The sequence below is a fragment of the Tauraco erythrolophus genome, chromosome Z (assembly GCF_009769465.1).
Source record: "Tauraco erythrolophus isolate bTauEry1 chromosome Z, bTauEry1.pri, whole genome shotgun sequence".
NCBI classification, from domain to species: domain Eukaryota; kingdom Metazoa; phylum Chordata; class Aves; order Musophagiformes; family Musophagidae; genus Tauraco; species Tauraco erythrolophus.
Genome location: NC_141496.1, coordinates 52,059,573 through 52,074,515, shown reverse-complemented (window position 1 = coordinate 52,074,515; position 14,943 = coordinate 52,059,573). Strand labels below are relative to the sequence as shown.

Below are 14,943 nucleotides of genomic sequence, written 5' to 3'. Positions count from 1 at the left end.
ATGCTCGTGTTTGCTAACTGTAGTGACTGCTCTGAGTGATTTTTTTTTTTTAGAAAATGAAAATTTTATAAATGGAGCATTTTAATATTATTGAGTACAGTTAAATGCATAAATAAATGATATTTCGTATTTAAACCTCAGAACACTGGGGTGTACCAGCATACCAACCTAGTGAATGCTTAGGGTGCTTTTGGATCCAGTGGGCTAAATATATCCAAAAGCATCTGAAACTCCAGTTGCAAAAGAAGTCTTAAGGCCTGATTCCCTTGCTTTACTCCAATATAAATCAGCTCACTTCAACAGACAATCTGCCAATCTGTAGCAGCGTGAATGAAAGGAGAATGAGGCCCTTAATCTTTGTATTCTTGGCATCAGCCTCCTCCCAAATTTGGCAAGTCGGTGCCCTTTTCTGGGGCAGTCTCACGTGGTTGGTTGTAAACAAGTAAAGTGCAAAGTCCACACAGGTGACTGTTCAAGTGCATCCTTTTAGACAACCAAGGAGAAGATAGCAGGCTGAAGGTCTGGCTGAGGAAGGTCAGAGAGAAATGATGCAAGAGTCACATATTTAAACAAGGAGATTAGGCTAGATTCCTCTGAAAAATTGTAAGCAGCTTCAATTACCTTTGGAACATCAGTTCTTAGTGAATTGGGCCCTTATTTTACCCCCTAGCCGTAGTCCTTTCTCCCTCTGTAGTATTGATTTAGCCTTTCCCTCTAATTGTCTAATTAGGTTGCTGTAGCTGTTAATAGGGTAGTGTGCAGACATCTTAACCTCTGAGATCCTAATGACTTGTGCATATTAGAGGAACTATCAAATACGTATTGAATCCCTGTCTTTGTTTTAAACCTGAAAAAAAACCACCTTATATTTTACAAGTGCACTTCAGAACGAGCTATAGTTACAGGAGTGCAGCCCTTCTGCATCATTATCTGTGCCTGTAGACGCTAAGTGCTTTTACTCTCCTTCTGTTACTTGATTACAGCACTCCAAATGAAAAGTTTTTGCAAATAATGGAAGCACCTAAAACAGTTTGGTTTTTTTTAAAGTGTGTCTATTTTGGTTTTACACGTTTGCTTTCCACAAAGAATTTTGCAAAGCACTGTGTCTACCATTTTTCAGGTGATGTGTTTTAAAACAAAGGCAGAATTGGGTTTTTTAGATGTTTAAGTATTAACCAATATTAACATAGAGGTACTGGCCACATCTCAGATATGCTAAAGCCTCTTTAAATTGCAGCAAAGTCTATTTACACAGTCAGAGTGGTAAAAACGGTGTAATGGGGAAAAAAAACCACGCCTGCTACGTGTTGCAAACTATACAGCACGTCGTAAAGGTTTAATAATGGCTGTGTTTGAGAGGGCCAGGACTGGGTTGCCTGCCACTTCAGTCTTTGTTTATGAGAGAAACTTGACTATCTATCTCATACGTTTGTGGTGCCGCTCTGCTCAGAGGTGAAATTCGCCCAGCGGGACTGACATTTCAGGCACCTGTGGGGGACGGTGATACTGCTTACGGGAGCAGCCACTGCCCAGTAGTGTTTGCAGAATACAGCTCTGACATAAGTGGGACAGGCTATTAAGGTATAATCTTCTTCTGCCCTGCTTCCTCAGAATCAAGTGGGAGAAAGCGTATCTTGATTAGGTGTGGAAAGTTGTCTTCTCAGTGTGTACTAGACTAACGTGTCCATAACAGAGCGAATAGACTGATTTCTCGCGTTCGTGTGAAACCGTTCTCTACCTAACAACCATCTGGTACACATTAATATCTTCACAAAGCCTTAGCTTTCCATTACGAAGAAGTTCTCTGTGTGTTTGCAGCATATGGTTTGTTCAGGAAATCTTTTTTCAGAAAATGTGTCCCTTAGGCAAGTATTTCCTCTAGATTACTGTATTAAGAAATGTTTTTCTTTAACTATACTTAACGGCTTTTCCTTAGAATTCCCCCTTTAAGCACACCTAAAATGCAAGTGTCTGGACAGAGATACGGGCGTATAAATGCTCTCAAACACAGGCATAAAATATGATTGCTACTTGGCAAAATTTTCTCCTCTTTTACCTCCTTATCAAGCTATGACTAATTGCTTTCTTGTGTTGAGCGCAGCACTGTTTGTAGGCTGACCAAGTATCTCGTACATGTTATTGCAGTTGCTGAATGGGGTATTAACTTGGAGGCTGGAACCCCATGAATGCTGGCACTGTGGTTTGCTCCTTAGGGAAAAGAAGACATGGAAATCTCATCATTTCCATTTTCTGGCCTGTTCTCTGTGCCATTATTTCTCTTATTTCTTGGGGATGAGCACAGGATTTGACAAGCGTAAAATGGTGTAAGGGGAAAGCTTTCACGCTCCAGCGTGTTCTTGTTTCAGGAGGGCACATGTTTTCAGTCCCTGGACCTCTCTACCTGTCCTTTTGGAAACAGGCAGCCCTGCTGCAGGACTGCTGCGGAGCAGGCAGCGCGTTTGGATTTGGATCAGAGTCCCTCATCCATCTAACCATGTGTTCCCAATGCTCCTCAGCCCTGCTGTGGCTTACGAAACTCTTTAGAAGTGGATACTGTTTGGCTTTTCTTTTCTATTTGAGTGACATTAAAAGCTCTGTCTTCAACAAAATACAGCCTCTAATTCGCTGTATTAAAGAAAGATGGGTGAAGGAAACCACACTTCCTATCATGACAGGTGAAAAATAATGCAGTGCCCTTGGCAGTATAAGCCTTAAGCCTGAGGTCCAGAACTAAATTGTGTTAATGAGTAGCCATAGTGGCTGTGGGTTGGCTCCATGATGAGAACGCTGTGAATCTGACCAATTTTCCCTGCTAAGCCTCCTATTCACAGGAGTTAGTTGTGTCTGTGTCCGGTGCAAAACACAGTCCACAGCACTGCCATATTCAGTCCTGTGCGCTAAATCAAAAGGGTTCCTCTGAATATACGGAGGAGCACAGACATTTTCTTTCTCTGTAAGATGATTAATATGCAGCAGGACTTCTTTAAATCATAGCAGCATCTTAATAGAAGCTGCAGCTTTTTATCTGACTTCATCCACAAAGCTGGTGAAAGGGCTGGATAAAATGAAACACATGGGTGCATCGAAAAGCTTGGGAGCATTGATAAGCAACATTTATAGGACAAGGGGCAATGGATTTAAATTCAAAGAGGGCAAATTTAGATTAGATATAAGGAAGAGATTTTTCACTCAGAGGGTGATGAGGCACTGGAACAGGTTGCCCAGAGAAGTTGTGGATGCCCCATCCCTGGAAGTTTTCAAGGCCGGGTTGGATGAGGCTTTGGGCAACCTGGTGTAGTGGAGGGTTTCCCTGCCCATGGCAGGGGGATTGGAACTAGATGATCTTTGAGGTCCCTTCCAACCCTAACCATTCTATGATTCTATGATTCTATGATTTAGATTTTTAATTGCTAGAGTGCAATTGGGGACCTAGGTCCATCAGCGCTCTCTGTGCTTCTGAGAGCTGGAGCTGGATGGTTTTAGAAGCCATCTGAAGTAGCCTTTTGAGATGCAGCATCAGAAAGCTTTACGCTTATCCAGTGACTGTTTAAAATAACATACAGAAGCACAGTCTCTACCTGCCCAGCTATATGCCTTAACTATGAGACTTTAAATTTGGGCTCCTTGCGTTGCTCTCTCTCTGCCCCGGTGAGTCTCAAATTATTTTTCTGAGCAGTGGAACATCATCAAGGGAAGAAGCAGGCAGAGGGCCCCTGCGAGGGCAGTCTGTAGCCTGGTGATTGGACTCCTCTCAAGGGAGACTCAGATCTAAGGGAGGAAAATTAATTTTCAAGGCTTTTAAAAAGGAGGCAGGAGAAAGGAGAGCTGCCGTCAGTCTGTCCAGCGGTATCTGAGGAGAAAGCGTTGTCTGCCATTCCGTCTGTGAATAATCTGATTCTGTTAGCTTGTGTTTGAGCATGTTTCAAAACCCCCTTTGTTGATGGGGAGTCTTTCAGGGAAGTAGGTAAAGGGAACTATATTTACTCCACATCAAATTAACCAGGCCCAGAGCTGCTTGAGTCCTGCTGAAAATAACTCATTTTGGTGCATGTGCCAAAAGGTAGCTTTGAGAGACGTGTGCATTTTTAAGCTCAAAATGTTGTGATGTGAATGGAGTCTTGGTGCACCCTGCCCAGCAGCAATGGAACAGCCCCAGCCACTGGGAAGTCTGGGTTGGAGCCATCTTTAAGAGATCACAGGCTCCAACCACTCCAAGCGTTTGGGTGCCGACATCTCTGCCCCAGTTGAACTGCTGTTAAAATCACACGGTGTTTCCAGTAAGGCATGTCCTGTGAGCGTGCTGTTTGTTGGGATGTATTCAATTGGTCAGGAGCTTGTCAGCTTTACCCAGGATAGCAGTCACCATGTGTAGAGTAGTCATACTGGAAAAAGAGTGTGCAAGAGCTCTAAGAGGAGGCTGTGGCAGCAGTTGCTGGACCCATGGGTTGGTGGGCAGATCCACGTAGTAAGGATGTTCGGTTTCTTGCTTATCTGAGAGACATTTTGGACCATCAGCTCACACGGGACCGCCAGTGAGGGTGCAAGCGTCCAATGGGCCCTGCACGTTTCCCATCCGGAGGGCGATACTGCAGTGTGAGCACGCAGGTGCTGGGCAGCCCTCCGTGTCCCCGGGGACATGGGGCAGAGGTCCACTGACATTGCTGTTCCATAGCTCTGCTGTCATTCCCCTTCTGTTTCGGCCGTGTTAGAAGTTGTTCCAGTTTAAATTGTTACTAAAATCACTTTTTAACTGAGCCCGTACCAGAGAGCGTGGGCTGACGCTTTGGTGTCAGTCAGGAGCGTGCGTGGGATCCAGCCGGAGGCTGCTGGACTCAGTTGAAGCGTGCTCACACGCTTCCACACACGTTTAATTCTGCTGAGTAAAAGCCCCCAACCGCGAGCTTGGTGGTTAAGAGGTGCCCGAGGCATGCGCGCACCTCTTAACGCCGTCCGCCGGACCGGTCGGGAGTTCAGTCCCCCCGATTCCCGGGGGCGATGCTTCCAAGAACTCGTGAAACGTTGCTCGGCCTGAGACAGGACATTTGCCCGTCACGGAAGAAAAGCAGTTGCGTGTGCTCCTGAGCGTGGTGAGGCAGCGTGGTAAGTGACTAATGAGACTTGTCTTCCCTACCTGTATTTATAATGTAAACAGGACACTCCAGTTCCCTAGTCCCAAGCACCACCACTTCCGACTCTCGCGCTCGACAGGGTTATGATGCTAGGGGACGCATGCTGGATTGGAAGGATCCGCTTGGTTCATCTGAAAATACAGATCCATATGTGGCAGTTTCATCCCATAATCATCAAGACAAGAAGGGTAAGGCCTTGGAAATGACGTCCTGTGGCGAGGAGGGAGGGGGGGAAAGGACTAAAGTGTAACTGCTTCCAGCTGGCTCATAGTAACATGTAATAAAACTCCTGTGCTATAATTAAAAGCTTATCGTAAAGCCTGAAACTGAACAGCCAATCTCGGACTCAGTCCTAGATAGTTCACTGCCTGAGGAAACCACACGGAACAAACAGAAGCGTATGCCTTTGCAGCGTGTGTTGCGCATGTGTACGGGAAGCAAGGAAGCTGCGGGGATTTAGCTCTCTTTAAACTTGATCTCCCCCGTTGTCTGGCGGAGGAAGATCCGTGGCTTCCCATTGTTCTCAAAGGTGCACTTTTATATTGCCTTTTTGTCTCAATCCCCAGGGCAGCACAGCAGATCTTGGCTAATTTCACATTATTTCTGTCTCTCCTCCACTACAGACAGGGGAACTGAAGGTCTACTCTAGTTTAACCATTGGAGTGAAACTGATGCTAGTCCTAGCCACTGAGCCCAAGTCCTGCTGTCTTCAGTGAGACCTGAGCATCAAATACCTTTGAGAGTGGGGGCTGAGGAGGTCATTAGTGTATTTTAAAAGATACGAAGGTAACTGCTGGTGGAGAGAAATTCAGTGTTGCTTTTTTAAAGCACCGAAAGGTTAGGATTGAAGTGCCATTTCACGATGTTCAGCCCTGTACTGAAGCACACTTGGGTCTAATACGAGTGACAGTCCTGTTATTGGGCCTCCAGTCCCCCTTTGCTCTACATAACAGAGTATTAGGCAGAGTTACCTAAATATGCCACTTGAACATGCTTAGAGAAGGAGAAGCTTTTCTCCACTGTAAGGACGGTGGTGCCCCCTCATTCTGTCTTGGCCCTCCATCATTCTCCCAGCTCCTTTTAATCTATGTCTCAAAAGGTTAAAATGGATCCTTTGTAAATAGGGGACTTAGGTTCAAATAGCTCCACTGCCTAGAGAGATCTGAGTCCTTGCTATTCTTCTCCAGGGTGTTCTTAGATCACTACGTTCAATTTCTTCTCTGCTGAAGATGTTTCTCTCTGTATGGACTAATTAAGTACTTGGTGGGCCGGGAGGAGGATGGGTAGGAGCAAAACTCACTTGCTGAGTGGTTGGGGCACTCACCAGGGGCAAGAACACACATGAGCTTCAGTCCTTTCTGCTATGAATACTTGATATAAAACACTTAAAATATTAATTGAAATGTGGATTCCAGTCTCTATCGTTCATGCATTTTACATGAAAAACTCATTAGATAAAAGCATCAGCTGTTCCTGGAGAAGCTACTGGCATGCCAGACCTGCTGCTTTGCATTGTCTGCCCAAACTAGCAGGTTACTAAATCATCCTCCATCCCCTCCGTCTGACCCAGTGAATCTTGGATTGCCTGCGTTGGCTGTGGAAACTTTCAGCAGGGGGTAATGAGCACGTTAATGTCGCAGAACAGTCCTCAGCAGAGCAGCACGAACAGCTGGCGGCGATCTGGACCCAGACGGTGAACTCGGCACCTGTTATTCACAACAGCCCCAGACACGGTGCCTCCCACAGTCCTGGGATGTCCTGGATTTCTCACTGAACTCCCCAGGATTGACCTCAAAGAGCTTTCACGGTCCCTAGCCAAGAAGGCAGTGGGCATCACCTGGCTCGCCCAGCAGAGATGAAGCCTGAAGCGCTTTTCCAGCTGAGGGGTCCGGTCAAACTGGGCAGATGTGGTAAAACTTCCTGAGATGCCATGGCAAGCATTAATCTAATAGCCTTGGCTTTTAGGCTTCATGGCGGGAAATGAAATATGAAGATCTGAATTCCCTCAGGCAGAGGATGTGAACTTGCCTCCCACCTCCCAGCAATGAGCTTTTCCTACAAAAAAAAAAAAGGAAAAACTCCCATTTGCTCTTCTTCCTTCAGTGGGGGTTTAGCAGTGGCCCCGGTTCGAACAATTTTTTTTCAGAGCTTAATCCTATAGACATTCTGGGAGAATAACTACAAATCTAAAGCAAAAAAGTGAATTTCTAGAACCTGATGAGGCTTACGGGTGAGTGAAGCACAGAGCTCCTCTGCACCCTGCAGAGCCGAGGGCTGCTGAGCCTCCGCAGAGGAAGAATTTCAGGCAGGTGCAGTACTCAAACTCAAAACGGTAACTTAGGGTGCAAGGGACTGAGGGTGCTGAAGTCAAAAGCTCAGATTCGTAGTTCCTGCTTAAGCTCAGTCTGAGATATCGACCTCGTTTTTTAATTCCTCAGCCATTGCTCTTCAGCTGCAGAAGGACAATTCAGAAAGAGTGATTTCTGGGTATCACGTGTGTAGAGGAGGGGAGGCAGATAAGCCCGTGTGCTCTTCTAAAGATGGCGTGTGATTTACCTAGCACTTCCCTTTCCTCTCAGCAATAAATCAGTGATAATGCTGACGGATGAAAAATAAGGCTTTTTTTTCTTTTTCCGTCCAGTCTGCTAGCAACATCTGGTATTCAAAATGCTTGAGGTGAGAGGATGTTTCTTAGAAAATCGAGTGTTCCCTCTTCTGAAAGTAAGTGGTGTCTTTCTCTGTTTCACCCTGAGAGGAGGGAACGTCTTTAAGCAAATTTGTTGAGGAAGGAAGGAAGGAAGGAAGGAAGGAAGGAAGGAAGGAAGGAAGGAAGGAAGGAAGGAAGGAAGGAAGGAGGAGATCCTTGAACCCAGCTCTTCTGCTGGCGTCAGAGAGGGGAGCAGCTTCAGAAACCAGCGAAAGTGGAAAGCCTGGCCCCTTATGTACCCAGAGGAATGCAAAGACACGTCTGCATTTTAATGGCACTGTTTGTTATGTGTGGGTCCCTGCTTCACAAATCTTTCGCGAAGCAATGCTTAATAGATGGAAAGCTAGCTCTTAAAAGCATCTCGTATGCCAGTAGCAGCTTCCAGAAAAGCATGCAGTGAAAATATTAATAAATGTGTAGCTGTTGGATTCTAGTCATTTTCGCTTGAATTCACTGACTGATGAGGTGGCTTACATTCAATAGGTCCCTCTCCAGGGAGTGATGGTTACCAAAGAGCCTTATTAGCACTTGACAGGGTCATTTAAATATCATGCATTCTTTGGTGCCTAATTATGAATATTGACAAAGCTGGAAGCAGTCTACACACAATCTAAACAATGGCGGCAGAGGTGACCGCATGGTTGTTTGCCATTACCATCTACCTGTGTGTTGTTACTCCTTGCCTTGCCCGGTCCAAGCTCAAAATTACTATTGATTTGTTATTTTAAAAGGGCAAAGGAAAGAGTTCTTACACAGAATTAAATCAGAAAATGTTACAAAATGTTACGCTTACTATCCTTTTATCAAGATTTTGTTTTCCCTTTTGCTGTAATTTCTTTTAATTTCACACATTCACAGAGAATTTTTTTTTTTAAAACATTTTGTTTTGCAAGGTGCTTTGTGGTGTACTTCATTGGTTGTGTCTAATCCTTTGGACAGTGTTTTCTTTCTTTTCCTGGACTCACAAATGACTTCTTACTGATTGCACTAATTGTACAGAATCCACTCACTGCTTTCTTTTCTGTGACACGGGTGCTTTGATGATGTCACATCCATCCATATGCTTCACTTTTAATTCAGTGCAGGCATCTCGGGGAATATCTGTGGGGGCGCGAAGAGAGGGTTCTTTAAAAGGGTTGACTCATGGGAATGTGACATTTGTGTGCCACAGCTTTAGTAGCTAAATATACTCTGGGATTGTTGTTTCTGAGCTACATCACATTTCTTGCCAAGACGAAAATGTGTGGTGCAACCCATAGACTGAGAAGTATGTGTTGCCATCCTGCAGGCATTTTCATTTTGGCCATTAAGGGACTTACCCTTCCTATTGCAGAACACACAAAAAAAAAAAAAACAAAAAAAAAACAAAAAAACCCCAGCTCTGATTGGGCAAACTGCACCCCTCTTTTCTCTCCTCCTCCATCTCCTCTCCAGAAAAGAAAAAAAAAAAAAAAAGAGACAAAGAAAAGAAAAAGAAAAAAAACATGTTCTAGAGTATGTTTATGTTTTGTTTCCTTTCTTGCTGTGTTTTAGTGTTAATTTAATTGCGTGTTTCTCACCTTTGTTGAAACGGTTTCCCTAACCTCACCGTCTAACCTTGCCCCTGCTGCCATTGTACTTGGTCTCCCTCCCTCCACAGTCGTGACGCTCCTCCTCTGGAGCGTTCCAAGGCTTTACCCTCTACACTCCAGTAGTACTGTAGTGCCGTCTCTCTCTGTAGTCGTCCCACTAACGAAGGGAGGAGTAGACACATGCTGGTCATAGACAGGCCTGCGTGAAGAAAACAAAGTGATTTTCTTCAGGAATAGCTGGCCTTGCCCCCCGTCACCCTGCTGCCCTTCTCTGCTGCCTCCTATGCTTCCTGCCTCCTTTCAAAAACGCCTCATGCTTTCCAAGTCCTGGGTTTGATAGTGCAAATGCGCCCGACTGCTCAGCGTTCTCGCTCGCTCCCTAAATGCCTGGAGCCTGCCTCTTAATCACGGCTTGATGAATGGGTTGCAAATTCAGCTTACCATGTCGTGGTTCTGCTACAGCTTCTTCTCCGCAGCGTTCGGGTGGACGTGGCAGAGCTGAGCACTGAATGACGGAAGTGTAGCATTGCTGTTAGCGGGCTTAATAGTTGTGTTCTTACTTGTCTCAGCACTCATTAAGTGAAGATTATGAAGTGGTATCTCCTTTCCCTAACAAGGCTTTTGTCAAATTCCATGTAACAATGTACATTGGAGATGTCCCATTCCTGAAAGTGTTCAAGGCCAGCTTGGATGAGGCTTTGAGCGACCTGATGTAGTGGAGGGTGTCCCTGCCCATGGCAGGGGGGTTGGAACTAGATGATCTTTGAGGTCCCTTCCAACCCAAACCGTTCTGTGATTCTATGAACAATGGTAAAATGCCGATTAGAAGCGAGATATGATGGATGCAGTTTACAGAGCTAAGAGTTGCTGGTGCATTTGGATGTCAAGAATGCTCCTGTAGATACAGTATCTGGTAGAAGCTATTATTTTATAGATTATAGAATCTGTATTATTATTAATAACTGCAGCCCTTCCTCTGGTACAGGATTAGATATCGTTAGCAATAGTCAGCTCCTCTGTTTGGAGAAGGCTGTGCTATTGGGAAGCCCAAGGGCTGTTCATTTCAAAACCTGACTCCAGAAGATATTTCATATTGTACACAAGTGGCAGTGTTACTAAATTTTACTGTGATTATCGCTACTTGAAAGATTTGCCAAGTGCTGACAATGCTTGTCTCCGGAGAGTCTGCAAATGTTCAGGCAGATTCTGCTGCAGAAGTGAGACAGAATTATATCAAACTTCAGGTACAGTTGTGATAAAGAATGTAAAGTGCTGATTTAACAAGATACTTTACAAGTAGACATGAAATGAGAGAAAAAAAAAATCTGTGGCAAAGCAGAACTTCGGACCCTTTTTTGCATAAATTAAACAACTGGTGTTCATCATGGGAGGGCTGAATTTTGCACCAGGAAGAGTATTTGCAGAGTATGTTTTTACACAAAAATGTTGTTATATGCTAATATATGCGAGGATCTAAAAGATTCAAAGTGTGTTTTATCAGAGGAAGCAGGGAGAAGTTGTTATTATCTCACTGGCATTTTGTAATAAATCAGAAGAGGGTTTAAAGTGGCACAATATCTGTCAAAATTTATCCTTTGGGTCAGTGTTTGCAGGTCTAGAGGAGGAGGGTTTGGATTTTCAAGGTGAAGCAAATACTCTGTATTTGATCCATGTCATTGTCCTGGCAGTGTTAGAAGGAACTGACTGGTCCTAACTAAAGCCTTAGACTAATGGGAGAAGGAGCTGCACCACAGTCAGTTTGCCTGGATGGGGCTCAGGAAGGGCTATACACTCAAAGCATGTGTGCCTGGAGAAAACTACACAAACATTGCTATTCTTGCCCGTGTCTCAAACCCTCATACACACAGACATAAGGCAGATAGCAAATACTTTGCAGTTCACTAACAGTTTCAAGTGCTGAGGAAACACTGAAGATTGAATCGGACCAGATCCCTCACTTACTGTACTTTAAAGTCTTTTGCCCACAGTCTAGTAAAAGAATGCTCTGAGAAAGGGAGGAGAGAATTTGCCCTGATTCCTCCTATGATTCTGTGGCGTTTGTCTGAGATTTGAAGTAAGAGGTGTGGTTACTCAGAGTTGTAGTGCTTCTCAAAGGGATTTCACCTCCACAAGGCAATGTGACATGGGACTTAGTCCGTTTAAACTTTTATAGATCCACATCTGGATTAAAACCTACTTACTTTTCCTGTTAGGATTTAAACAGAGGTTGTTTGGTTGAGTCTATGCTAAACAAAGTCCTATAGATATTTTTTCTAAAATGTTCTTAGGTAAATTAGCATCAGCTTACTGTAAACATCCCTGTTTCTAAAGGAGGGGCTTATTTACGTTTGTCACATAGACTGCTGCTCGGGTGAAATACTAAAAAAATCTTTTTTTACAACCAACCAACCAACCCTATATTTGTCTAGAATGGCTCTAATGAGCAACTTGTCCAGGAACTGAATGTCTCAGACTGATCACAGCATACCTCCTGTGGAGCACCATTTTACCTCCGTATCAGATAAATACCAAAAAGCCATTGTTAGCAGTTAAGTGGGACCACATTTCTCAGCAGAGTTTTTAATGGCCAGATACCTGTGTCACCAGACCAAGCTAATAACTAGCAAACATCTCAGAAGATTGACGACTTCACTACATTGGAGTTGCTGGCATCTGGTGACATGCACCGGAGGGCTGTGTGATTGGGATTAAGGATTTGTCCCGAGGAATGACACTGATCCTTCCTCTGTTCTGTCTTGCGTGTACGAGCTGTCTGCTCCCAGAGCTAGAGACAGCTAATCATCTCAGATTGCATCCTCAAGTTCAAACAGTGGCAGTAGAAAGCTAGATGCTAATTAATAAAATGGAAATTGTATATAAAATTAATGAAAGAAGAATGCTGGAAGGATGTTTCTGACATCAGACTTTCTTCAAGCTTGTTTTCATTATGTTTTTGTAAGTTTCTGTGAGAACAAGAGCAAGGAGACAGGGAGGAGACAAGGCGTGCAGAAAAGATGGCAGGAGCTAAGTCCTCAGCAGGGCCACATCCTTAAAGCCAATTTTAATCAAACATGGGGATTGCAATAGAATACAGGGCAGTGATTTCATGTGTTTTCTCTGTGACTAGGTCTTCATTTCAAACCTTACATAAAAAAAAGCCAGTTTTCACTGCAAAAGATAGTCAAAGAAGAGGAAATCAAAATAATGGAGGGGTATATTCCAACGCACACCAACTGCCTGTGTCGCACCTAAAGAAATGCCTATACTTCAGCACTGGCACTAACTTAAAATTTTCAGAAATCGAAATGTTTCTACATTTCACTAAGAATACTGATTTCAGATTTAACTAGCAGAAGTGGAAGCCTGAGGAGAAAGATTAGAAACAAGAGCCATTTGCTATTTTGGTAGCCAAAAAAACCCGTCATCGGTAATAGAAGAGGTTGTGTCGATCTGCAACCCCTGATTATGAAAACTATCAACAGAGCTTTTCTGTCCCCAAATTACTGGATCCTACAAATAAAAGAAGGGTGAAGTTTAAAATAGAGCTCATCAAATGTCAAATTTGGCTGCAGGAAACAGCAGGTATCCTTGACCTGTAATTGTCCGCTTGCATAGATTTAAAGTCAGGCTATCCATTTCCAGACTGCGATGAGCAGCAGAAGCTTGTCTTGCTAAAACAGGGAAAAAGCATCATTGCCCCGGGACCTTGATCTGCTTTTTCAATAAAAGAGGCCACATCTAATTTGTCAAGACATCTGCTCAGGGTTCAGGGCATTAGAGCTATTGTGTGATGGACTAGATCTCCAGCTGCATTCATCCGCAGGCACCCGGTGAGGACAGCTCGGTGGAGGAACACAGGCTGCCTCGTGCTCTGGTTTGACCCTTGTAGCACTGACATATTTATCAAGAGCTGGGAATTCACTGTAGGGTATGCTGGCCCCACAGGGCCACTACTCTATCTGGAAATAGCGAAGGATAATTGGTGGACAGGATGTTGAGTAACACCCAGTTTCATTTTTGTGGCGTTCACATTGAGTATGGGGAGACGTTGCGCCATACAAAGATGCTGGATTGGGAGGGCAACCTAGCAGTTTAAATAATGGATTTCTGAAACTGCTTTGAAATTTGGAAGGATTTAAGAACAGAAAATCTAGTAGCTGAAAGACACTTAAAGCGCCTTTTGGTGTTAATGCCAGTGTACAATTAAAATGTCAATATGCTGTTAAAGATATTTGAATAATTCATTTTTCTAATACAAGGTGTGCCTAGTTTCAATAATTATATTAATTAATAAGTAAGATGTCCTGTAGTGATTTTACAATGACCTAAACATTGACAGTCCTGGTCATATAGAAACCTTTTAGTGAATGGTAGCAACATCCCTTTCAGTATGTAGGAAGGATCCTGACTGACTCTTCTTTTTTTCATAGTTTTCTTTAAGACTGTAAAAAAGGCAAGCTTAATTCTTTATGTCAGGATGAGCTGGTGCTTACTGATTAACAGCATGCCATTAATTAAAAAAAGAAAAACCTGGAGAGGGCATAATTTAGATTTTGCCATGTTAATTTTATTGAACATTAAATACAGATAACAAATGTCATCATGTTTGGAAAGCAGTCATTCTTATGAATATCCTTAGTTTAGTCAGGTGTTTAGGCAGGTGTTACTTCGAGCTCTTTAATAGTCATTAAGTGAGACACTACAGTCTCTAGTATCCAATTACTTTTGCTATGACTTTTGCTAGATTTTAATCATGTGTTTTAAAATTTTCTGTGCTGGTAGCTGAGAAAGAGGATAGGGAAAAATATGTTTTTATTCTCATGTTACAAAAAGAGTCTTAAGGGCATTTTATTGAGAAGTTTTGAAGCAGATAGTGCAAATTTACCATTATATCAAAAATGTGCATCCTGACATCCCCATGAGGAAAAAAAAGAGCTTCATTGGCCAAGCTGTGAGTTTTTGAACAATCTCAGGCCCTCATGCCCAGAAGAGACTTGTCACAGTTAGCCAACTAAATACACAGACAACTCTGTGTGCATTGAGCATTGGTGCTGTGACTGATAAGCACTGTAACCACCAGCTGATAGTCTGATAGCTCTCTCTGCCCCAGCAGATCAGAATAAGTCAGAGTCCCCACTGAAGTAGATTTTAACAGCTCCATTGACATTAGAAACGCTCAGGGCAGTTTATAGAGAAGTTGCTCGGGAAGCATTAAGAGGCATTTCTGGCACAGCTCTACAATACAGCAAACATTTGGAAATGGCCAACAGTGCATTCATCACCAACTTTTTGTTGGCTAGGAAGAATACCTGTAATAGTCTGAAATAGTGAGTCCCAGTGGATAGCCTCCAGACCAGTTCCAGCTTCTCACATCTACCAATGTGGTTAGCACTGGATATTAAACTGTAGTTCTCCCACCAGCAACCAAAGATCACTATCTTCTGTGAAATAAAATCTCAGATGAACGTTCAGCTTGATAGCATTGTCATAACTGGGCATGAACTACTAGATAGTTCTTTCATATGCCCAACAAGGA

The 14,943-nt window shown here is 43.5% G+C and overlaps 1 protein-coding gene across 4 annotated transcripts in view; it reads left to right on the top strand.

Moving 5' to 3' along the window:
• Positions 1-14,943, top strand: part of SEMA6A (semaphorin 6A) — a 63,094-nt gene that overhangs the window by 34,335 nt on the left and 13,816 nt on the right. For 2 of the 4 annotated variants that reach the window (XM_086628746.1, XM_086628745.1), the window contains one exon: positions 5,153-5,317. The exons of the other annotated variants lie outside the window; for them this stretch is intronic. In XM_086628746.1, coding sequence (XP_086484872.1) covers positions 5,153-5,317 — 165 coding nt within the window. The remainder of the gene's footprint in view (positions 1-5,152; positions 5,318-14,943) is intronic. 4 annotated transcript variants of the gene reach the window in all.